General features: G+C 44.8%; 1 protein-coding gene across 1 annotated transcript in view; it reads right to left on the reverse strand.

Annotated features, from left to right (window-relative positions):
• Positions 1 to 25,689, reverse strand: part of CFAP77 (cilia and flagella associated protein 77) — a 51,828-nt gene extending 26,139 nt beyond the window's left edge. The window contains exon 1 of the mRNA XM_065737395.1: positions 25,576 to 25,689. Within this exon, the coding sequence (XP_065593467.1) occupies positions 25,576 to 25,689 (114 nt within the window). The remainder of the gene's footprint in view (positions 1 to 25,575) is intronic.
• Between the last annotated feature and the right edge of the window lie 75 nt (positions 25,690 to 25,764).

Raw genomic sequence — 25,764 nt, forward strand, 5'->3', positions numbered from 1 at the left:
CCCTGGCTCTGGATACTAGTTGCTGTTTGAGTTTAAACACAACACGCTGTTTGAAGGATGATTTTGACTGTAGGGCACCGCAAATATTACGTTTTGATTTCCCTGCATCAGGGCTGCATCTTTCAGCTGTTTGCAAATGGTTTTAGACAAAAACCTTCTTTGCTAGGGAACCAGATCTCAGATCTGCTGCTTTTGCTGCGAGGCTCTGTGTAACTCAGGGGACACCTGCAGGACCCCAAGCTCCTCTTCAGAGTCTCTGTGTCAGTATGAATCAGTCCAGCACTGATAAATCACTGCCACCTCACCCTGTTGTGCTGCTTCTGCCTATAGTCCCAGTCTGGGAGCAGGCAGCCTCGGTACAACCCCAAATGCTGAGACTCAGTGGTGGGGTTTGACTGTAATTGAGATGGAAATATTGGAAACTATCTTGTTCTTCTGATTTAAATTTGTCTATGTAAGGTTTCATGCCAGTACTGAAGGTCAAAGAAACGTACATGTTTCTGGAGTGAGTGCCAAGCCACAGTGAAGCAGAGTACACTACTCATATGGCAAAGCTGTTGGCAGGAAGGACGTGTTATTTGGGATAAGGGAAGATGGGTGCAGCTCACGGCTGCTGCTGAGGTCTGACCTGCACCTGATCCCCCTGAGCTACAGCCACCACTCCTCTCCAGTGGGAGGAATGAGCACGGGACAGATGTGAGCACGTCTGCCACTTCCCCCACACATTTGGGGCAGGGAAGGTTCTGCTGAGCTGAGAACTCTGACATCAAATTCTGCCTGTGAATGCTCAGCTACTGTTAGCTTTGGTGGAGCAATGAGGTTTAGCTGAGAGCAGAATTTGGGTTAGTTGGTGCTGAGAGAACATTCTATAAATGTTGAAGTGATGGGATGGAATGGAATGGAAAATGAAGGAAAAAAAAGTTCCTCTAGAGCAGTTATGACCTTTTCCCTGTGCTTCATTCTTAGTAATATCTTTTGTATAAGCCTTCCCATCTGTTACTCTGAGAAAAATCCCTTTATGTTTTCAGGGCCAGATGTTGTTTGAGTTTATGTCCAGCGCAGCTCAACTCAGTGAAGCTGCTATTTCCACCATGTATCTTGCTGGTGGCTCCTTCAGCTCCATGCAGGTAGTTTTAATTTCCTCCTCCCAAATTTCTTTGGGTCCCTATAGAAAATATTAGGCAGAAAGCTGCCAGCATGGCATCCGTATAGTCACAATGCCATTTAAAGAGTTGCAGAGAAGCACATTCTCATTTGCATTCATTTTTGAGCAGACTGAATATGGCCAAATTCCCAGTACAGCAAAAGCGTTTCTTGGTGGTGGCACAGATCTGATTTTAGGGCCAAATTCAATCCCTCACTGCAAATGAGATGCTGGCTGCCCTCAGAGCTACCTGTCATCTCACAGCAGAATTTGCCTGAAGTCAGTAGAACCATGGTTCCTCCCAGGACAAGATATTCAACATTTCGGAGTAGCAGACAACTTGTTAAATTTGGGCAAGGTTTTGGTTTAAGAATCTCTCTGCTTTCACTCAAGGAGAAGCTCTAATCTCTGATCACAGATGCAAGAACTTTCCACCTTCAGTCACTTCATGTACAGAATAATCTCCATTTTCATTGGAGAATAGGTAAAAGTTTTCACTGCTTAAAAAAAAAAAAAGATGCTGTTTCTTTAATGTAATAAAACCTCAGCAGGACAGAATGTCTTTACTAGACTATCCCCCACTATTCCCATAAGAAATCAAATATAATCCTATTTAAGAAGCTTTAAATAATTTTGAGCTTTCATATTGACTTATTAAAATGCAGCTTAAAATACGCCTTCCTTGCAATCCCTTTACAAGGGTCGGGGATATAAAATTTGAAGAAATATGATTAGTAGATCAGTTGGAAAGATATATGCAGCAGCTTCCAATTTTATTCCTTAAAGTGCTCTTTTAGGAGAAAAGGTGATTCTGTTACACACTCACACCATCTCCTTGCAGGGATGAGCCCTGACTCCCCAGCCATACCTCCTGCCCTGCACCCAAAGCACTTTGTAGGTTTCTCTTAGACCCAAAGAGCCCTTGCAGTTAGGACTGAAGAGTCTGTGTTCTCATAGCACAGCAAAATAAAGGCTGATCAGGCTTGAGGTGCAGAAGAAACCAGTTGCACTTTTGCTCATCCATTGGCTGGTGCCAAAGACCAAGTGATGGTAATAGAGATGCAAACGTGTCCTGGAGGACAAGGACACTGCAGGGCTATTGTGAGCATGTGTGCAGGTTGGCCCACACTGCCTTCATTTTACTGCCTAGAAACTGTTAGAGAGGAAAAGCTCCTGTAACCTTCCAGTTTTAGGGTGGGATGAACCCCTCTTCTCTTCCTAAGTACAACGTGTCCGCGTCCTGCCCTGTTGACTTGGGAAGAACTGGAGCTGTAACCAAGAGTGCATTGCTAGAAAAATTAGCTGAAAGGCTCTAAGCAGAGAAAATTGAGTCAGTTACATGTCCTGAGCTTCAGCTCTGCAGATCTCCTGGGATTAGCAGTGTTGTATGGATGTAAATGATGAGACAATTTGACCCCCGCTCTTGAAGTATATTAAATACAATGAAGATCCAAATTGTGCTGTCAGTTAGACAGAACTCCTATTAAGCACAGAGGGGCTGTGCTCTTGCAAAAATCTGCCCAAGTCATTTGCTCTGTCCTACAGCAAAATGTATTCAACAAGCTGAAATTAAACTGCAAAACCTAGTGAGCAAAATCACACCCTGCCCATTACACTTACAGCCAGTTACTGTGAAATCCTAATGTGTCAGGCTCTTTCTCTGGGAAATGAGGTAGCTAATAACTTTACTCCTGCCTAAGGCTGGACTTTGGTCAAGGCTGTCAAGGCTTCTATGATTTTTCATGTGTTTTTGAAAAAATACCCATGATTTTGACACACTGGGACTTGTGTGAGCAAGCAGGGAGCTGTAATAGCTGAACTTCCCTGAGAGCAGTAGTGCTCAACCCTGGGCTCTCTGCAAGATGAACATCAAAGCGGCCTGAGCCCATGAGTGTCTCAATGTCTTCAGCTCCTGATGAAGTCAATGGCAGTCAAGTGTGATTGACTGCTGGTAGGATCCTGCCCTGAGTTTTCTCTTGTGGCAGAAAAAACAGCAGTGACACTAAAGGCAAGACCAGCAAGTGCTGGTGAGAGCCTGAGTCCCCCAAGGAGTTGTCTTGAGATTTTTCCTGCCCTGACTTGCTAATTTTCTTAATTTATGACAATTGAGAAACTAGGCTGACATGGCACTGGGAGCTTGCTGCTGATGGTTAAAGAGCTATCATCGCCCATGATCTAGTTGCTAATGGCACCGGAAATGTGGCAAAAGATATCTGGCTTACAAATTAAAGCTCATCTTTGATACATGGTTTTACAAAATTCCTTTTAATCCTGTATCTGAGTCCCTCACCTCTATCCTCACCAGATCTTCTACCTGTAGCTCAGAGCAGGACTGAGACTGTCACTGTTCCCTTCAGTCTTGTCCTTCTCCGACAGCCTGGAATTGAGAGGGTTCACACGTGGCTTAGGTGATGCACACAAGCAGCCCAATTGCTTTCAAAGGGGCTGCTCCTGTGAGGCAAGAAAGAGTTGGCTCTAAAACCCCACTTCATAATTGCATCATATTTGATGAATCAGACATTTTATGTGCTTAAGAATTCTGTGTTCCCTTCATAGTCAGCTACTGCAGAAGGATCCTGCTCGGCTGGAGTTCTGACCCATATTTTCCCACCTGCAGTCCAAATTGGGTTGCTAAAAGGTAAAGGAAAAAAATCTGTCTCATCACATCTCTCCCAACCCCTGTTCAGCTGCTGTGGTATTTTCCTTCATTATGCTGCTGCCTCAGACTGTAAACCTCTCTAATTTCCTACATCGCAGCTATTTATTTAAATGCTAACTCGCATTATGAAGTGATAATCCACAAGCGCAGGAGATAATTTATGAAGCATTTAAATTAAGAGGAGCAGCTAATTGGGAGCATGTGTCTTATAAGCCTTGCTAACACCAGAAAACTACAAATTAGGGAGAAAATGGAAGATATTTTTATCTTGCTTTTTTCTTTTGTAATGCACTGAGGAAAAATATTACCATACATCACACAACAGTGCTGCTCACGGAAGTCCTCTCTTCTGTTGTTCACTTCATAGCTAGTGTAACACAACGCTCTCGTTATTACAAATTCCTCGTTATAACACAAAATAATCTTTGCTCTCAGAGAAGGTGCAACAAGGTGGGGTTTTCTGCCTCCAAATGAAGCAGAATAAATTTTCCAGGAATGGTCCCCTTCTCAGCTACTCGTGTTAATTTAAAAGAGCAAAGACTCCCTTGTTATATTGGGATGTTAAAACACATTTAATTTAGGACTGTATCATGCTGTAAGGGTTTTATAGGCTTTTGCTGAAATGAGAATAAACATAAATGGCTGTGAATTGGGGAGAAGCCAATGTGTGATGGCCGTGGGGCTGGAGAGAATGTATCTGAGATGCTCTATGCAGATTTTGGTGCCAAAGTCACAAGCTCAGATTTCATCACAGCTTAGTGTTTGAGTCAGAAAGACAAATATTAGCTGATACACCATAATGTGTTACAGCTGTGTAATGGAAATGCTGCTGGGATGGGTGATGTAACAGCAAATGGGAGGAAGGGGAAGGCATTAATCCCCTGGAGGCTCACAGCCGTGCACCCATGTCCCTGATTTTGCTTTTTGATGATGTTGCCTCGAGGGGTGAGTTGCAATGCTTTGTTATCAATAGGAAGTGGCCTCTTCCTGGAAGCATAATGCCACTTAGGCTGCTTTTTGGGTTGCTGGTGCTTGGATCTGCAGAATGGCAGAGGTGTTCTCCTAGAGGAGAGAGAGGATTTGTCAGTGCTCCCTGAAGAGCATGCCAGGCACCCAGATGGTTGTGTTGCACTCAGGAGAGAACTCGAGGTAGTTAGAAAGCTGACAGCAAGGATTGTCTTAGTATACTCTTCCACTCTTCAGCTACAACTTATGCAACTGTGCTGGAAACTACTCTTAAGATATTTAGTTAGGATCCTCCTTTACTTGGCAAGTGATTCTTGTGAGTCTCTGGAGTGGTTACTTGAGACAGGTTTGCTGTTAGAGTACAGCATGGTGCATACCTCCTGACTCACAGGGCACTGACAGCTGCAGGGAGGGCTATATGAAAGCATGTGGGAATTCAACCTCACATGTGTGCTCTGTGTTTGTAGAAAATACCCTGCCTTAGTATTTGCATTTGTTTCTGCACTTACAAATCTCCCTTTAAATATGTCCTGTCAAAGGGAACAAGCTTTCAAACAAACAGGCTGTGGCATTATTGGAGTTGCTCCTCGATTCGAAGGAAACCATAAATTTGAAACTTCAATCATATCTTTATGATCATTCAGCAAACAGAGATGGAGGATTTATTCAACATGGGATAGCAAAGGGGAAACTGCAGGGGGTTATTGCAGGAGATATTGGTTTAGCTAAGGCAGAACAGCTCCCTCGGGCCTCTCTATGGACGAGCCAATGAACAATGGCACCAATGACAATAACAAGGCAATTATGGGGAAGAGGGTGAGGAGGGGGTAATGCTTTGTTAAAGATATAGGTAAGATTCCAGCATGGTGTCTCTTTTGTGTGCTTTCAAAACTAAAGGATGGTGTGTCTGCCTGGGGTGGTCTTATTTAGGAGCTGCTGATCCTAAAAACACAGCAAGTGCTTAAAAGAGCTTCTAGCTTGTGTGTAATTGTGCTGCTCTTAGGAGTTTATGAAGACTTCCTCTCTCATCAAATAGGGCTGGTATAAGGTTCCCTAATCCATCCTGCACCCCGGGGCAGGAGATAAGTACCAAAACCTCTGCTGGCAGAGGTTTGTCACTCTGCCCATAGCTAATGTTGGGCTTCCTGCACTTAGGATGGACTCATCTACTGGGGGATGCTCACACTTGCTCCAGGCTGGTTACGCTCTTGTGCCACACGTGCTACTGCAGCACTTTGCCCAGTTTGAACTGTGGAAGGACTGTTTTGAGATGTGTGACGTGGTGCCCAGCCCTGCACCGCTCCCAGCTTCAGATTTTAGAATATTTTTTCAATAGGTGTCTCCTGTGACCGCTCCCACAGGGGTCAGACTGGGGCTGCCAGCAGGGATCCCCCCCATAGAGCTGCTGCCCTAATGCACAGTGATGCTGGGGTCAGCAATGGGCACGGGCAACAAAGTGCATCCTGAGTGCAGGATGGGAACACGGGGTGCAAATCTTCAAGGAAGAGCTGGATGCTGCTGCCAACAGATCAGACTGGCATGAAATCCACACCATTTCAGGGTGTGCTAGAGGCAAATACCTCTTCTTAAGAAGATGAGGTGGTGCAAAAGCGGGAACTGAGTGATCCATCCCCACCTGTCCTGCCTTCCCTCCCCTTCCTCTGGCAATTTTTCCTCCCCCTCTTCCCTTGTGAGCCCCCAAGCAGTTTGTTCTTGCCTGCAGAAGGAAGCTTGAAATATTGCATGGGGGGTACAGGCAGCGGTCCCCGCGGCCCTGCCCCTGATGGCATGAATGCAGACATAAAATAACCCAGCACCATCAGTAACCTGTCGCCAAAGCCCCACTACGAGGTGAGAGTTTTCCTCCCTGCCGTGGCTGTTAGCTGCAATGTATTTCTCCCTGCACTAAGCACCGTCTTTCCCAGGGCTGCATTACAATGATTTATAAACCCCATTTCTGTGGAAAACTAATAGATCAAAGTGAGGAGAAGGAAAAGGAGACATGAGCAGCTGGAAGATATTGAGGCATGAAACAAAAACAGAAATGAAAAACTAGTTTGTGGCACTAGTGAGTTGCTCTGTGCTGCACTTCTATTATTGAAAAATAATAGGGGGAATCCGTATTTTAATCCATTTTTTAAGAGCCATTCAATTAATCCGGAAAGCTCTTCCTAGAGCCAGCTTAGCTTGCTTTTGTATATTTGTGCATCTCTTGCAGAACTAAACACTTTTTTTTTTTGCTGTTTAGCACTTCCACATGCATTCCCATGTTATTTTTAGTCTTTCCATGGTTTGAGCAGACTCTGGATTTTCTAAGAGGTCAACATAAAGCACTGCACAGGGAACAGATGCTTGGCTGGACCTTGGCCTGGGACATGCTTGCTCCTGAGCTGGCTTTCACAACGGGACAGTAAGATGCTCTGCCTTGGCTTTGGTTTCCTCTGCTGCACACTGGGGATAAACAGCTGGGAATTCTGGTGTAATTCTCAGCTTCAGTCAACTTACATCGTGACTGAATTGAGCCAGGAGTACGGGCTGATGCTCATCTTTGTTTTATGATGATTAATGCATTAGTGTTCGTAAGAGCTTTGGAGATAGGAAGCTAATTGGGCTTTTGTGTGTGTTCTGCTTGTCTGGTTCAGCCACCAGACATTCCTGACTTCAAACATAGGCAACGGTGAGGAATTATTATGAAAACAACCATAATCCTTAGTACTTGGGCACCGTTTATATATTCAGAGTACTGCACAAACCTTGAATCTACCATCTCAGTGCACGGCACTTATGTAAGTGCAAATGTTATGTACAGTAGGTGAGATGCACTGAATAGGACAAACAGCAGATTTGGTGGAAAACAGATGTGTGGTGGGACTGCGGGGGCTTTTATGAGGATCTTACAGAGCCGTGAGATGGGAACTGCTGAGTTACTCCTAGGTATGCTCAAAACTTCTCTGAGGTTTGCAGGCTTCCATTCCAAGTATTTTCTATGTATTCTTCTGTGTTTTTTTTTTTCCTTTTGTCTTAAGTTTTCTTTCTTCCTGGCAATTGTCTGTTGCTGGTGAGTGCTGCAGTGCTATGCTAACTTGAGGCTGGCTGTTTTACCTTGGTTCCTCATTTCTGTTGTGTCTTTCGGTGTTGGTAAGACAGTGCTCCTGGGGGAAAGCAGGTGCAGGGATATGTTCACAGACATCTATAATTGATACTTCTCTCAGATGACATAGGAAGCAAGCACGTACTAAATGTGCTGGTGTGACTGCTCTGCACAAGGAAATGCTGCACTTAGTCATACACAGGAGCAGTGTGGGCAATGAAGTGATGTATTTTCCCTTTGGTGACTTGTGAGGACGTGGCCCAGAGAAGACACACCTAGGGTGGAGTTCAGGAGAGAGCATCCATGATCTGCCTTTGGCTGTGTTGCATGGCTACCAATAGGTGAGCTTCACGCTGCCATTGGCAGGAGCAACATCTGTTCATTGAATATGCATGAGATGACCAACGTTCTCATAGTTAAGCCTGACCCTGAGGCTAAAAGTTCTGATCGTTAAGAGAAAAGTGAGTTAAAAAGGGAATACTGCTCTTTGCTCACAACCTGTGTGATGCAATTCTAACACCCTACTCAAAAGCAACTGGAATCAGAGTTCATCGTAAGACATTCACTACCTCCCTTTTGGTGCTGGTCCTGTGGCTGGTGCCTGGCACAGTGGTTGCAGCAGGCAGATGCAGAAGCCCTATTATTTTCACTGCATGGATCCAGTGTGCTGCTGACCACAGCCTAATGCAGCTGTCTCTTCTGTACACCGTGCACTGGTAGCTGCAGGCTGCATTCTCTGCCATAACAGGTAGAAAAAGCTGTCCGTGCTCTAACAGCTAACCAGAAATGATGACAGCATCTTTCTTCTGCCTCCCTATGGCCTCACCAGTCTTTGCTCTTCTTCTGTTCCCTTTCTGCAGAGAGAGCTCGTGGGATGAAAGACAGCCAGGAAGGTAGGGAGAGCTGAGTGTGGACTAAGAGCTGCTGGAGGCATATGAGAGGAGAATTTTGCCCTATAAGTTTTAATAAGGTGTTGGGTTAAGAGAAATGCAGCTAGGGAGAAAAAATGGGGAATTTTCTCTCTCCAAATGGGCATTGCTTCAGTTTGTAAAAGCACCAGGGATTCCCCATGTGGCTCAATTTATTATTTTCCCACTCGTTAAATGCCAACACAATAAAGCAAAATCTATTGTTAGCTTTAAAATGCAGATGATTTGCATATGGCTGTGATCGTCCTACTGCTGCCTTCATTTAAACTCAGTAAGCCAAGGTACCTTTAAAAATTATGACTTGTTTTACATTTAATATACTGAACTATGTTAACATAATAGTAAGGGGCTGACTTCACAGCTTAATTGCTGATCATGTAGGAGGCTGGGTAGCAGCAGCGTTAGCCTGATGGAGCAGTAGGGCTGTCCAACAGCACAGCAAAAAGGGGTCGAGCTGCTCTCCTCCTGGCGTGATGCCCTCCCAAGAGCACCAGAAAACCCTGAGCTATTTCTGTGCTGTTCTTCACTTGCTTCTGCTAGAAGGCATTTGGGGCCTGCACAATGCAAACAGGATGTAACTGCACCTGAACAAAGTCCTGTTGGGAAAACAGTGGGCTTTCTTCTTCTTTTTCCCTATTCAGTAACATTTTGTAGAGGGGAATGAATATCCTATTTAGTACCAGAGCTGAGCACGTATGTCACTTCCCAGCATGGGGTCTCCAAGGTTGCTGTAGAGAAGCCTGTACAGTTCTAGCACTATTACATCCTCTCACAATGTTTTCCTTCCTTGTTTGACCCCTGCTCATGTCAGGCTGAATGCAGACAGCACAGGGACTGGGAAAGGGAACCAGCTCCATGAAGGCTGCTAATTCCTGTCTGAATTCAGAGACCCTGTGACAGCATTTCAGTCAGTAGGGCTGGCAAGGTGTGAAGCCTGCAAGCTGCTGTGTGGGAAGGGGGCATGGAGCTGTATCCTCTGCACCTTATGGATTTGCAGCACAAGCCTCCAGGTCAGCACGTGATGGCAGAGCATCACCTTCCAGGAGGGAGCTGCTGCAGAGGGCTGACCTTGTCAGCTACATCCAAAAAAAAATTCATTGAGGACTAAATACTGCCCTGAGGTGTGTCCAAAATAGGCAGCAGTTATGGGCTGCTCAGGAGCTGCAGTGGTATCCAAGCATTACCAGCCATTCGCATCCAAGTGTCTCTGACTTCTGTGCATAGCTCCAATTTGGGAGTTCTGGACTCCTTAAAAAATTTGCCTTTGTTCCTCAAATAAAATGCGTTTAGATTGACAGAGATGTACACCAAGTCCTAGCATTCTGATTTAAAAGAGCAAAGTTATAGGCCCCTGAAAATTGAGGTTTATAATAGAAGCACTGGCAAACCCTTAAGTGTGGAGAAGCTACCAGGCGTTGCAACAATAATTGGGAAGGGAGGGAAAAAAAATCGCACTGTGTTTTTCAGTGCTTAGCTAAGAAATACAACAAGAGAGTTTATTGCTTGCAAAACACAGCTGCACTGCCTCAAATTGGATGGAAAAACGAACCCTGATAATTTATTACACCCCTAAAGTCACAAGAATGTACCCATAAATTACTTTTTTGGAGGGGGAGGGAAGCGGTACCACTGTAGTCCGTTCTGCACAACCTACTTATTAGTATCATAATTTATTATTATTATGCCCTGCTGCAAATAGAGAGGCAGATAAAACTCAAATCTATTAAAACAACCGCTCCACTTTCTCTGAGCCACTGAGGGACACCATTCCAAAGGAAATGAGATAAATTACAAAGACGAATGGATGAGTCTTGCATTGCAGCACATAGATTGTATATATGCAAGAGCAGGAGGATAACTCAAGAAAAAAAGAATCGTGTTAAATTTCACCATTCAGGATTCAACACAGAGGGACTAGAATAACATCAAGTGGTCAATTAAATATTTGTAATGTATTGATCTTTTTTCTTTCAGAAGACTCTACACGTTAACTCTGAGTACTTGAATGTGCAAGTCTGAAATTACTGCCCTGCATCTATTCGAGTAATATTTGAAACAACATGTATTATTTTAAAATACCTTTTTTTCCAGCTGTTTTGGGGAAGTGCATACTATATGGAGAAGTCTGAAAATGGTGTTACTGGAATACAGATATCCTTGTGGTAATGATTAATTGCAAGGCTGAAGGGAATTTAAGGTTGGTGGGAGATGCTGTTCTGTGATCCCAGAAGGGCAAAGTGGCAGAACCAAAGACGGAGTTATGAAGTTCTTCACATGCTTCAGATAATGGATTTTGGAGAAGCCAATAGGAATTTTGTGTTAGTTTTCCTTCTCTTCATTTCCTACTGGGGTATTTAGCTGGGCCAGCAGTTCTTAATGGTATGTTCCTTTCCCTTTCTACATGGGAGGATTAGCAGAAACAGTCTGGGAGGTTATTGCTCGTCGTTCTCTTCAGGACAGGGCTCAGACACTTGTTAGGCTCTAACAAAGGTATTTGGTGCTTTTGGCCACAGTCACGAGGGTGTACTGGACCCTTGATTCTGGATGAAGGGAGGCTGCTGGCCCAGAAGGGATTTGGCTGTGGTAACCGCCAGCTTTAAGGAGAGACCTAGCAGCGATCTTCCTACGTAGCCTATTTGCTTTTCAGTTCTGTCTTTAGAAAAATACAACGATGCATACGTGATAAAAATTCACATTGGAATTTTTTAAGTAATGTAAGAGCTGTGGATGTTCAGCTGCTTCACTTTTATGAACACTGGGGATCCTCAAAGCAAGAGTACAGGAGACACAAAGCCAGCAAAATCTGGATGGTCCACAACATAAACAAATTTAATGAGAAGAAAAGAGTCAGCAATCATTTCATCTTCCCTGCAAAGCCTGCTGCTCTGATAAGGAAAACAACATCCAGGCCACGCAGCAAGACACCAAGACTTTGTGCTCTTGCTAAAGAGTGGGGGAACAGAAGGGATTGACAAAGGAAGAAAATGAGGCCACCTACTTGCTATGATACTGAAGATTTTCATCTTTGTAGACTGCTGGTGACACACATCAATCTATAACTCAGATTATTACTTCTACACTCTCACGTGCTTGTAGCAACTGTGGATCCCCAAGTCAGAATCAGCATGCTTTTCTCTGATCAACAGCTGCATGTCTAATGGTGGAATACGGAGGACTTGCAGAACTGAAACTCAGAGATTCACCACCTATTGATGACTCTCAGTACTGACCAGAAGCCACAGGGTAACACAACTGAGATAGCGGATGGGTGATGCTCACCTGCCTTTTCCATAAGTAGTAGGGATTCCTCTGTATCAGTGAATTGTGGCTGTGTTTGCAAGACTTGACCCCAAACTGTGCTTGGAGAAAGGGCTTCCTTTGACAGGACAACTAGGAGTGTGGAAAGCCTGACCTCAGAGTGCCATTTTGTGTTGCTTTGTGATGCACATTACTGTTGAAATTGTATTTCCAAGCAACTATTGCCTTTTTCAAAAGGGAAGAGGATGACAGGAGTTGAAGTGAAGCAAGGATAATGAAATTTAAAGTATTACGACACACATATATTTAATAGTACATCACATGTAAGGAAACAAGCACATACGATCTCAGTATTACAAGATGAACACGGGTCCTACAACGTTAGATTTAGTGCCTTGTGATTGATGTTCCTTTGTTTGCAGATTTTCTTTTTTGTATACATTATTTCTGTAGGATAAGCATCTTAGCGGCTGGAAGAAACATACAACTTTTTTATTTGCTGGTGTGTAATTTCTGCTTGATTCACAGCTAATAAATAGGTCATCTTGTACATTCGAAATGCCAACATGCAGTAATTCAGTGAAATAGAGGCTCTACATTAAAAAGCTGTCAACCTCGGTGCAATTTTCCTGCACCCAACGCTCCGGAAAGATACCTTGTCACTCATGGTTCAGCTCTGTTTTCCTGAAATATCTCTTCTTCTGCATAAATAATGAATATAGTTGCATGGAAATATCTGGCACAACGCCTGCTCTTCCTCCCACTCTAAGGAGCCGCGGTGCACACTCTGTATTTATTGGTTGATCTTCCCAACAAATCTTTCTGAAATCACAGGTGTGGTAATAGTGGGGTTCCCTCCCACCTGCAGGCAGGTGCTCTCAGCTGTGCTAATCACATCCTGCCTTAAAACAATCCTCTGCTATTGAGCTACGTAAAGGCTACGTGATACAGAATAATTTTAAACACTTACTTGCTTTCAGTCTCTTTCTATTTCTAATGTGTTACAGAAGTCTTATGTTAGAAAAATATTGGGATGGAGCAGACACAGTTTGAGACAATGCCTTCAAGGGATTCTCACTTTCAGAGATAATTTTCTAAAGCAATATAGGCAAAAGTCTGCAGTGGTGATTCCAAAATCTGTGTACGGATAATCCACCATTACAGCGAACGGATGAAGTTAAAAGCCAAAGGTTTAATCCTGCAGGTGTTACTCACATGAGTGGTTTTGCCTGACCCAGAGCTTGATAATGTGGGGTGAGGAGGGGAAACTCAGTTTCAATGAGAAAGTGGGCTCAAACCATGAAAAATTTGGTGGTGCCTTTTGTATTCCGAAATCAATGGAAAGTTGAAACTGGTAAGATGTCAACCCTGTAAAAATGGGAAAAGCAGGGTGTGCTAACCCCCTGTGAGTTGAGTTTTACAAGGGATAAAGCTACCGAATCCTCACAGTGAGGTCCAAAAGTAATTTAAATCTCTTCCCCTCTCTCTTTGCTCCCAATTTCCCCATCCCAGTTGTTGTTAGATGCATCAACTGAGAAGGAAAGTTAGAGAGTGACACTAATAAGGAGGGCTCAGACTCACTAAGAGTATTAAAAGGTTAGGTCATGGTGTGTTCTATTAAATAGAATATTAATTGAATTCTTGACATCTGAGGTGAACTGTGACATACTCATGGGATAAATATTGCATTTAACAGAGCATCATGACCTAAAGCTCTAAATACTACTGAGCATTGGTGCCAATCCTTCACAATAGATCTTGGCCTCAGTCCTCAGGGTACGAATGCTCCCTTGGAGTTTTGGAAGATGAGCTTAAAAACAGATTTCACGTTTCTTGTTTCTCTTCTCAGTTAAGTCCAAAAATGATTCTTCAATCTCAAGACATTCACACACTTAGGCTCGGATGTTTGTTTCTAATTTGGTTATATATATTAAATGTCCCTTTCTAAGGCCATGCATTACAATCCTATTGGGCTCGGTACAAGAAAGGTTGAAAGACAATATCTCCATCTCCACTCCTGCGCCATAAAGGAGATTAAAACATTAAAAAGACCAATTAAAAATAGGGAATCTCATGGCAACATTTTCATTAACCCTCCCCAGTTCTTCTTTCTGTCTCATTAGTCATCACAGGGAGAGGAAGGATCATTTTAATTAGCAGCATTGTAAAGCTTTATTTAAGGCAACTGCCCCTCCTGCTGCTCTCTGGATTACCCTGCTGGCTTATAAATACAATACCAAATCATTAACAGCCAAAAACAACACCACTGAAGGATTTGGAAGAAAGAAGATCCACTACGGTCAATGTTTAGGGCTCTTTAACAATGTCCTTTCTCCTTATTCAGGCATAATTCAAGCGGAATATTGGGCTTTATGAAACAACTCAATATCCTCTTACAGCAAAGCCCTTTCTAGCTGAGGATACCATGTGTTCAACTTTCTTCCCTTTTGTTTGTAACGAAGTGAAAGCGCAGAGCCACATCTGATGGGATAGACATGGTAGATAGGATCACAGGTTTTCCAATGTCCTGATTTAGAATTCCTTGTTAAATTCTCAAATTAAATGGACTGCTGCACACTAAGAGCCTTGCAGGAGGGAGGTGAGGGATCGGACTGCTACTGGGGAGGTTGGGAGAGCATTTTTGAAAGAGGCTCCTGCAAGTTTGCTTAAAAAGAACTTTAAAACACACATTTCATGAAAAAGAAATTGCTTTTTTCAGTTGTTACTTGATGAGTTTCATGTTTTGGCAGAAGCTCATCCAGGTGGTGTGCTCTGTTAGGAAATGCTCTGCCAGCTGTTTCCATGCCTGGGAGTGCAGACCTGAGCACATGGTGTCCATGCAGAAGAGGGAATTTGCTTGCCCTCACAACCCTGTGACATGTCCCACCTCTGGAGTAGGACAGAATGACTTCAGTGGCAGTGCACAGGCTTATCATAAAATTATTTTGAGTCACTGTGGTTTGATCAGGAATTAGATGCAAATGGAGATACGACTCAGGGCTGCGTTAATGGAAACGAACATGACAGCGTAACCCCAGATCCTAAAGACGCCAGCACTGGGAATTGCTGAGCAGTGCTTTCCAGCCCCCGGCAGTTTCTTACTCTTGCAAACAAACAAATTGCTCTTCCTCTGAACCACACTGCAGCAGCTCTTTCGCACTCAGCTAAGTACTGAGAGGAGCATCACATTTCTTAAAACTTAAGTTGCACAAAACCTCCTCCTTAGCACGAAACCACAACTTGGGCTGTTAGGATTCACCACCCGGATCTGTGGCCTACTTTCCCTGACCTGAATATGTAAACACAGGCTCCTCAGTACAGCTGTGTGCTAAGATCCCTAATTGTTCATCACTGTCCAGTGAAGGCAGCCCAGTCCTTCCCTTAGAGCAACCTATTAGATACATGTGAGAGATTTTGTGCTCTCAGTACTCCACTGTGCAATTTTCAGCATCAGTCCTGTTGGGACTACAGTTAGTATTTGATTTTTCAAAGCTAGAACATCAAACAGCTGAAGTTAGCTGAAAGCCTTAGATACCACCTTTTTTCCTGAGTGCCAAGGCCCACCAGCCCAGAGAACACAAACTCCTAACATTCAAATCTGAAAACACAAACCACAGTTTGTCTCCCGCTGACAAACGTCATGCATGCTTCAAAAGTATGCATATTCCTCAAGAAAGACTAGGAGTGCGTGGCTTTACCTACATCAACTGCTGGTTAAGTAATAAAAAAGACAGCACTGATGTCTCGCTGAATGATTAATGTTCATTTCATGTTAAGCCAAGATCTGTACCTGTGGCAGTTAGCAGGGAGAGCTGATATCTTGTATGGAAGTCACTGATACGTGTCAGACTCTCACAAACACAAGTTTGTAAATGAATTAAAAATAAGTAAAATACTTTGATTTTTCCACTCTAGGAGCACTCAGACCCTCTGTACATCTGCTCACCGTGAGGGGCTCTGAAGACACGGCAGGCAGGTCACAGAGTGGGGCTGCAGGCGCTGAATGCTCAGCACAGAGCCTGGGCAGGTTACAGGCAGCAGTGCTGTGCTGGAGCTGAGGTTTCAGGCAGTAGCAGCCTTCTGAGATCACAGATGCTAAATTCACTCAAAAGCAGGCCGTGACAATAGCCTCGGTAACAGTCATTGTAAAAGTTTATGTACAACTTGCTTTGTTTTCTATTTATAGCTGCAGTGTTTTTTTTCTTATAATACATTTTTAATGACTTATAAGGCCTAGTTATTTATTCTCTGGAAGACAAATGCTTCCTCACCCTGATCAGAGCTTTGCACAGAGGAGCAGCGTGGGAGCTGGGCAGGCAGAGGGATGCGGTGGGGCCCACCGGAGCCCAGGGCATGGATGCAGCATACAGCTCCTCACAGAGGGCCCTTCCCAGGCCAAAGCATTTCCAAATGATTAATTATTCCATCTACATGCAAGGGAGTCTCTTTCTGTGGTTATTTAGCTCTGTGTTTCCCAATCCCAAGCTAACCTTAATTAAAAAAAATCCCCAATCTCCCAAACCTGGAGCACCGTGTGCCATGTATGTGGAACCCCTTCCAGCTACGTGTTGGAAAGTTAAGCAGCACAAACAACAGAGCAAACAAAAGCAGGAGACAGAGCACTTTGAAATGAGAGTTTTCCAGATGGAACATAATTAATCTGCTTAACCATCACCCAAATGCTGATTGCCTCATACTGACACTAGCCAGAGTGTTATTAAGTCTACTGTACTTTCTAAACTGTTACATACCCAATAGTTTCTTTTGACTCTTTTTTTAATATTTAGATTAATAACTTTGTAATCACTTCATTAGCTTATTTAGATTATATCATTTTAGGAAGTTACTGTTTAGAGCAGCCTTGTCCTTCCCATCTATCCGTGCCTTCCAGAATTAAGTAATTTCTGTGGAAACCAATTAATTGCAACTCGACTGCTGTAATGCAGTCTGCTCTACAATGTGGCAATGTCTAATGGAGTTTTAATTTCCCCGTGGTGAGTCAACATTTGCTTAAAGAGAGAAGGTCGTCAGAGCAAACCACTGCCCCAAGGCACACACAGCTCCTTCCAAGTCCGTGGGGCTGGAAAGGCATCTTGGGGCTGCTGCTGCTTTAAATCCACAGAGAGTCCTAGAAGAGCATCCCAGTTCCCACTGCAGGCTCAGATGTCCTGTGGGCTTGCAGAACAAGGACATTTAGCCCAGTGGGGCTTTCAGCCCTGTGGGGTTTTCAGATTGGCCTTCCTAACCTTGCAGGGATGCTGGGTGTAAAACGAACTCTATCACAATTTGAAGCTTATGAGGTCTTCTCTTAACACATGGTCTCCCTCAAAAAAAAAAAAAAAAAAAGTGTTTAAGTGTTCTGGGTGCTTGCTATGCAGGACAGGGAGTCCCTGTCATGGAGCAGAGCCCATTGAGGTGGGCGGAGCAGAGCCCCTTCCCCAGGGCCACTGTGCCAGTGCAACTCGCAACAAGCATGGGATGCAGGCAGACAGCAGAGAGCCAGGAAAGAGAGAAAAGGATTTCTAACAAGTTTTTCCATCAACTGGACTGTTCAGAGCTTTTAGCACCACTACAAGTTACACTGGGGATGCCTGAGGGAGGCAGAGCACACAGTTCCCATGAGGATGTGGCCCCTCCTCACCCAGACCATGGGCACCTCTGCCACCCTCAGCCACCAGCCCCCACTGCTGCTGGCTAACGACTGCTTTGCTTGGTGAATGCTGACGAACTTTAAAGTCTCTCTGCATTCCCTAATTTTCTGACAGCTTAAAAGATTTGAAGCAGAGCTACATTACGATGCAACCCATCTCAGCAGCATCTGATTAACAAAAAAGAGGCCACAGCCACCTGACAGCAGCTGGTGGTTATTTTTCATTTCTAAAAACAAACGGATGGGCTCAAACGTTCATACATGTATTTATTTTTCTGTTTAAATGTCTCATTTCCAGGTTTTTCGGAGGGGGGATCGTGCAGGGAAATAAAGTTTTGCAATTCTTCTTCCCATAATAAGTCTGTCCAAAAATGATGTAGCTCATTCTGTTGAAAGATGGTTTCATTTTCTACTCAAAATTGGTATGAAAAATTTGCCTTGCCAAATGAACATTGTATACCGAACTTGTCAAATCCTCTCTCCTGACACAAATAAAAGATAACATTGGGTGGCAGCATGTAAAACAGCACTGACAAGACAGCTAGGATGGAAGCAAAGAAATACACATTTTTTTCCTCTCTCTCTTCCAACGAAGGATAGCAGAGAGATGCAGGTGAGCGAATGCTGTTGTGTTACAACTAGAAATACACGGCGTAAAGACATAACAAGGCATTTTGGTGCAGGTTTCAAGATGAATGTAAGCGATTCCATTTCTGATTAGCAAAATTGTGACAAAAGTTCTCCACTTTTTCAAGGCAACTCAGCAAGCTGCCAAGCAGCTGCTTGACAGAGGTGCTCAGTTCAAAGTTCACAGCTGCACTGCGCAGGCTGGGAGGGCTACCTGCAGCACTGCTGAAAATTATTGCTATTATGTTTAAATACAAACAAGGCGTTGATAGCACTTCCATTCGATCTGCAGTCACATCATGTAAGTGATTTTTTTTTTCCCATTAAAATAGCTGATTGAAGGCTGTTAGCTATTTATCGGCCCAAAATTACATTTTTCCTCTCCTAGGGGTTGCCTCTGCTAAAAATCACAACAACTGCCTAGTTAGTAACAAGAAAAGACTACTAAAACTGCAGTTTCGGACGAGGGGGGAGGAATACAGGCATGAAACACAGATTGCACCTTCAAATCCCCAATGGCATCACGCTTCTTTGTTCTGCTAAGAAAAATTAACCTCAATCTCGGCTCAAGGTCCCCCGATTGATTATCATAGTCATTTAAATACTGTAATCTCATTTTCAGCATCAGGGAAAGGGAGCGAAAAGAAGAAAAAGAGAAAGAGGTGGGGAAGAGGGGAGAGAAGGAGAAAACAGAATAAATTATCTGACAAAAGGAAAAAGGGCCTTTCTGCTTACAGAGCCTATTTCAGATCCTTCCACTTGATTGGAAAAGTTGATGAAGTTTAAATGAAGCAGAATTAGAGGCTCAGGCCACTGAGTATTGACAGGGGCCCATGGAAGAATGTGCAATTCAATAGGCCTGATTTCTGTGGAAAACAGGGGAAAGGCCTAAATGGTATAATCTTCAATCAAATCTAACATCGACACTGACAAGGCAGGGTAATGAGATAGGCCAGATCAGGCATGTTGGTTAAAGAAATTAATCCCTCTTGCTGCACCAAGAGTTCAGCTTTGATGCCTATTGTACGGACCCCTGTCCCAGCCTATCTAAATGCTAACTAACCGCGAGTGTGATCTGGGACTGTGCTTTTCATTGCTGGGGCTAATCTGATCCCAATTTGATCTCCCTGATGGCAGAGGCAGGGATGGTGAGCAGCCCCATGCCGCGCGGAGCAGTGGGGCAGGGCACGGTGCTGGCCGTGGTGGGGGGGTGCGGGGAAACTTGCATTTCAGCATCTCTCAGCGCCTTAAAGCTCCGTAACGCATTGCAGTTACTGGAGTCACAGCCTCCCCACCGTCCGACTGGAGCCCCCTGGGAACCAGCAAAGGGGACGTGCAGCAGCCGTGAAGGTGATCTGAGGGGAGCAAACGTAAAGTAAAGGGACGTCGGGAGGTTACAAAGCGTGCTGCAAACAAAGGCTCTCGTCCACCTGGGCGGGCAGCCCGAACCTGAGATTAAAACCATCTTCATTTTCAGCCTACTTTGCCCCTCGCTCCGCTTGCTTTCTGGTTTTTCAGCCTGGGTGTGATGCTATCGCTATGAATCAGGTTTCACTGTAAGATTTGCAGGCACAAATCAGCACGTTGATTTGCTTTAAATAGAAATAAAAAGTCAAAGTAAAGCTATTTGCCCCGGTAGAGAAATTTCTGAAAGGCTGTTGTGAGAAATCTGGCAACAGGGTCCTGCTTTCGCTCACTCCTGTTCCTTCAAATAATGCAAGTTGAAGAGTCATAGTGTAATTTATTTTAAGTATGGTTAACAAAGATAACAACTTCCAAAATTCAGGTTCTGTCTCATCTGCACAACGTGAGCAGTCAAGCAAGAACAAAACAATTCTTGCAAGATGACAAAGGCTTCTTAAATTCAGTAATTAAGCATAAGAGCATCTCTAGGAATTCGGACGGAAACCAACTTGCCCTTGGGAAAGTGTGGCACAAAACTTGCAAACCTGGAACACAAAAAATTGGTCCCAGTGACTCCTACTTGCTCTCTATCCAGCTATGCAGCAACTAAAAAGAGAAGAAACGATTGTAGCAAAGGTTTAGAAATGAAGAGCTTTCTGTCTTTCCTTTGAGCACCCTCCCAGTGCCCTCCTGTTCAGAGTGGCCCTCACTGAGCCTCCTCCAACTTCTCCTGCATGTTCAGGACATTTGCTTGTGCCTTTTCTGGAAGAGGAGGGCTATTTATTGCTGAGGAGCTGAGGGTGCAGAGGAAATTAAGGCAGAGATGTTCCTGTGCTCCTACAAGTTCCCTCTGGAGGACAGCTTGTGGATGAAGGTGCATTATGAGATTGTTAGTTGAAATGGCAGAACAGAATAAACTCTGAAAAGAACTGCGAGACGTGTGGTTCTGAGCCTAGGGGATTATTACAAACCTTTCCCCCCTGTTTGACAGGGATTCAAATGTTCCTGACATTTTGCATGGTGTCTTGGATTTGAATTAGCCTGAAAATCATCTCTTGGCTTAGCACGGGTTGGGGCCAACACCATGAATGGGTGTTGGCTCTCTCCCAAACTTTCTTAAACCTTCCAGACAATAAAGTCTGAGTTCCAGCTCCATCATAAAAATTTACAGCCTGACGCAGCTCTTGTTGCACTGTGAGTACGACAGCCTCATTTTATATGTGGACCCATTTGTGACCTTTTTTGTCATTTTCTTTTTTCTTCTCATGCCTAACATTCTTTCTTCCTTTAGCTTAATCTCTGATTTTATATCACCAACAACTCACGCAAGAGGCTGTGCAGGCATTCATTGATCCAGCAGCACTGCTGTTAGGGTCATAATGCAACAATTCGCTCTAATGGTTATTATTTTGCAGGCTGACTTCAATAATGCACTTTTAAATCAAAGGGCCTTTGAAGCTTTATTTCCATTGTATTAGACGGATAAACACAGAAGATTTTCACAAACATGAAAGGCATTCACCTTGTAATGTTTTGGGGCTTATTAGTCTCACCAATTTGCATTGTTTTGTTCACATAAAGGATCAAAATGCCCTTTTGCTTGTTTTCGCATCCCATGTACCTATCTTTGTGGCAAACAGCTACGGATGCCCTGTGCTTCTGCTGCCCCTCTGCCCCCTGACTCTCTGCTGTCCATGTGCAGCCTGAATCCTGCCTTCAGATAACCACCAGAAGAACTCTTGTTTTCGCCACTGCAGAATGTTTGCTTGCCTCTCAGAAATGCCTGATTTATTTCAGCAAAACGTCTGTGCAGAACGTGGGAGGGCATTAAAGCTCGTAAGGAGTTTAATTTTTAGTGTACCAAATAATTCATTTAAAATCTTAAATGAGTTCATGCTGAGAAGAAAACACTCAGAAGTCGGAGCATTGGCAAAACAAAGCTCGGAACCAAATCTAATGATTATTTGACTAACCAGCCCTTCATTAGCTTATTTCTCTAATGAATTATTGAGCTGTACTGCATAGGCATTTCAGAATACATTGTAAAAGCGCAGTGCTGGCCTTAGACTGCAAAAATACAATAGTAAGAGTGATACAATAATAATAATAATAATAAGCACATAAAATGCTGCATAAACACTAATTAATCCTCAGTGCCCCTGAGCAGCAAAGCACAGGATGCTCAGCACATGTAGTGATTTGAGGTAAATAGTATAATTAACAGCAAATAAAAGATGCTCTCATCCCAACTGCAGCTTGCAGTCCTTGTGGCTGCTCTCCTCTGTGTTCACCTGCAATGGACAAATTAGAATCGGTCCCCAACCAAGTTTGGGATGGGAGCACAGACATCTGAGAGCAATATTAGGAGAGGGAATGGTTCTTTAAATCAGCAAAGCTAACAGCTGAGAGAAGTTATCCAGTTGCTGGTGGACGCTGCCTTGTGAGAGGCAGCGCTGCTGTCAGCAGCATTTCCTATCTCGGGTGCATTCCTGGCTGCTCTTGGCCCATGTGCTGCCACTGCAAACCCCCAGGTACTGGGGCAGGGCTGTGCCATGGGGCAGAGCAGGACATTAGGACCTGTGCTTTCTTGGCATGCTCTAGGGAGAGGGAATGGTTTTGCTCTCTGTCAGTCCCACCCCTCGCACACACACTGCGTGGTTTCTAATAGCTGTCACAGCTCTGAGCATCCAGAAATGGGTGTTATTTTTAGAGAAGCCTTTGTTTTATCAATTTCTCTTCCTGTGTAGGTGAGCAGTCCTTGCACAAAGGTGGATGTGGATGAGGAAAGGAGTGTTGCATCCTTGTTGTGCCCCTTGGAAGGGCTGGATGAGCTCAGAGCACCTGGCTCCTTGCTATGCCAATGTGGGGAGAGCTGAAGGAGCCACATGGACAGGGAGAGAAGGTCTAAAGAAAGAATAAACTGAATAAAGGCTCAAAGGTGGAGCACAATCTTCAGGCAAATCCAAGTCCCGCTACTGCCACACGAGAGTCTATTAGCAAAAACCTGAACTCCAGAGTTCTGGGCAGCTTGTCCTTTCAACAACTGTTGCTGAAGATGTTTTTGATGCAGGCAGCTTATAACTTCAAGTCAATACCCTTTTCCACACCATGCTCTTGTCCATGTTTACTGATGTGTTGATGGTCGGACTTGATGATCTCAGTGGTCTTTTCCAGCCTTAATGGCTCTATGATTCTGTGTTTGGCTCTCATATACGTAGAGGGTTGTTTTTGTTTTTGTTTTTTTTCCAAAGTGTGACACAATTTGATAAAACTGCTCTCCATTTTCATAGCTGTCCTTTCTATGAATGCTCCAGAAAACAAGGTGAGTATGCAGCAATTCTCAGCAGTTCAGTTACAAGTCAGATGGCCTAGAAGTCACTTACGGTGAGGTTCAACAGGCATTACAGGAAAGAGTTGAAATCTGGTGAGTTGTTTCTACCTTTCCCCCTCGGGGTTGAAGAGCAAAGCTTGTGGAAATGAATCCTAAATATTCTGTCATTTAGACTAGTAAAAAGAGCCTGGCAGCAGTCGTTGTGTAAGTCAAGATTTTAAATATTGTGGCTGCTGACAGTTCTGGAAAGTTCTATTTGTTACATCTTATTCTCCTGCAGCCAGGGACTGAGACCTCCTGTGGCCTTTCCCATGGGTGCCAGCCTTCCTGAGCCTCCTCAGCCCCCTTCTCCCTGCTTGGAATTGCTGTTTCTGAAACAGCTCTTCTTTTTGATATTGCAAGACTCAGTTTGGGATCAGAAGTTGTATCCCAGAGAGCTGTGTCCAGACCCCACCTACTTCACATCCCCCAAAGCATTTCAGCAGGTAGCAGCATGCCTTGAAGTGTGGGTCTCACAGCTGTGATTTCTTATTTACCTTCGTGCAGCAGGTGTATGTGTTGCTATGGGCTGGTGAGGCAAGGACCTTGGAAGCTCTCTGTTGAGGATGATTACGGTGTGCTGGGGGTTAAGTGCAGGGAAGTCATTTCCAGCCCAGAGCTGGATTGCTTTTGTATCACGGAGTAGTTTTCAGGAAGTCTTTACTGAGCAAAGTGCTTTGCTAAGGCTTTTACTGGTAAAAGCAAAGAAAGCAAAAATGCTTTGCTCAGATTTTTACTGGCATCATTAGATGAAATACTTTCCTCAATTTTATACTGCAAGAAAACATATGTTGATTAACTAAATTCTTTCCTTGATTAATTAAAATATACCATATATTCTACCAGAGAGGAATAGACAATAATAGTTTCAGGGACTCAGCGCTGGTCAGAGTAAGGCTGGGGAGCAAACATCCTATCCTTCACCCCCAGGCCTTGGGATCTTCTGTATTTGCTGTCCAGTGCACCTTAATGCCAGCTGTGCATTCCGCACTGCCCTCCCATGGCTGCCAGAAGCACCTGTCCAAGTGACAGTTGTCTCAAAGCCTTTGTCCCCTTCTTCTTTCAGGTGGCACTGCTGGCCAGCCCCTTCAGTGCTGGCTCTGAAGTGCTGCACCTCCAGGGCTCCTCTGGAGGGAAAAGAGACCCAGGACTGCAGCTAGAAGCAAAGAGAGGGGATGTGGCAGAGGGCTGCTGCTGTGGGTATGCCACCACCTGAACAGTGTGGGACACCCTGCACACTTTGGTATTTGGTGGGGTATGATGTGACATGGGATTGCACGGGGAAGGTGGGCAGCAGTTTGCTGTGAGGTGAAATTACTGCTGACCCTGAGTGTAAAAGCATCTCTGTGTGGTTAGTTCACTTACATCATGCTAGAGGATTGTGTCAGGTGGGTGCAGGTTTCTTTACATCCCTACCAGCTGGCTTACAGGGAAGGAAACCTTCTTGCAGAGAGACACTGAGAAAACTTGTCCAGAATGCAAAAATTTACCACTACTTTTCCTCAAAACGTTCCCAAATCTTATTTCACCTGACCAGATAGCAGTAATGCAGATTCTTAATAAAACACCCTATGGCTTACAAATGCCCTGAAATTCCACTGCTGAGATGCTTTGCAGCAGCTGTGCCAGTCAAACTGGACTGCCAGGCCGAGCTGTGCCAGGGCTGAGCAAACTGCTGGACAAGAGGGAAGGAGACAGCAGTGACCTCTGCAGATGGGCAGTGCCCGGTGGGATGCTGTGGTCAGGAGGGTCCTGCTTATGCTGTCTGCCCCAGATCCTTCACAGGGAGGTCTTTAGGTGAGGAAAATCCTACCCCAGTTCCACTTCCAACCAAAGGCACTGGCACAGGTTGCCCAGAGAGGTGGTGGTGCCCTGTTCCTGCAGGCACCCGAGGTCAGGGGATTGCTCTGAACACGTGGCAGAGCTGTGTGTCCCCGTTCATCGTGGGGAGTGGGACCTGATGGCCTCTAAAGGTCCTTTCCAGTACAAACGATTCTATGGCACTGTTCTCCCAATCAGTTTTGGTAGACACAGAGAAAAGAACTGTTGTATAAGTTCGTGACTTGAAAAAGTTCACTTAGCTTTTGAGTTATTGCAAAACACCGACTTTTTTTTTTTTTTTTTTGTCTTCCTAATAGAAAATCCAAACGGTTTTGTGAAGTTTCACAAGAAAGACTCCATTTTCCTGCGCGGAGGTGCCGATTTCTCCCAGCCAGGCGGGGCGGGCTGCGGTCTCCGCGCAGGGACTGTTTCACACGGCTGCCCCTCCTCCCGCACAACCACGGAGCCGCAGGCGGAGAGCTCCGCTGTGCGGGGCAGCTCCGGGACCCCCGGGAGCAGCCGCAACCGCGGGGCCGCGCGGGGCCGCAGTGCCACCCAGGGGGCGAGCGCAGCACTTCAGCCATTGTGCCCGGGGAGCCCGGTCCCGGTGCTGAGGGATGGGGGCGATCGGGAGCGGGTTGACGGCGGGGGCTCACCTTGAGGATGCGTGGGTTGCGCAGCATGCTGTCCCGGGCCACTCCCAGCCGCTCGTTCTCGCTGCCCACTGTCACCTCCGCCAGGCTCAGGGGAAGCCGCGGGGGCCCTGCCATGCTGGGACCGCTCCGCCGTCCGGGGGTAACAGGTGAAAGAAAGGGGGAAAAAAAACAAAAAGAGAGGAAAAAGGG

This window comes from Cyrtonyx montezumae, unplaced genomic scaffold (assembly GCF_038088225.1).
Source record: "Cyrtonyx montezumae isolate F1298 unplaced genomic scaffold, pur_monq_1.0 scaffold_20, whole genome shotgun sequence".
Classification (NCBI taxonomy): Eukaryota; Metazoa; Chordata; class Aves; order Galliformes; family Odontophoridae; genus Cyrtonyx; species Cyrtonyx montezumae.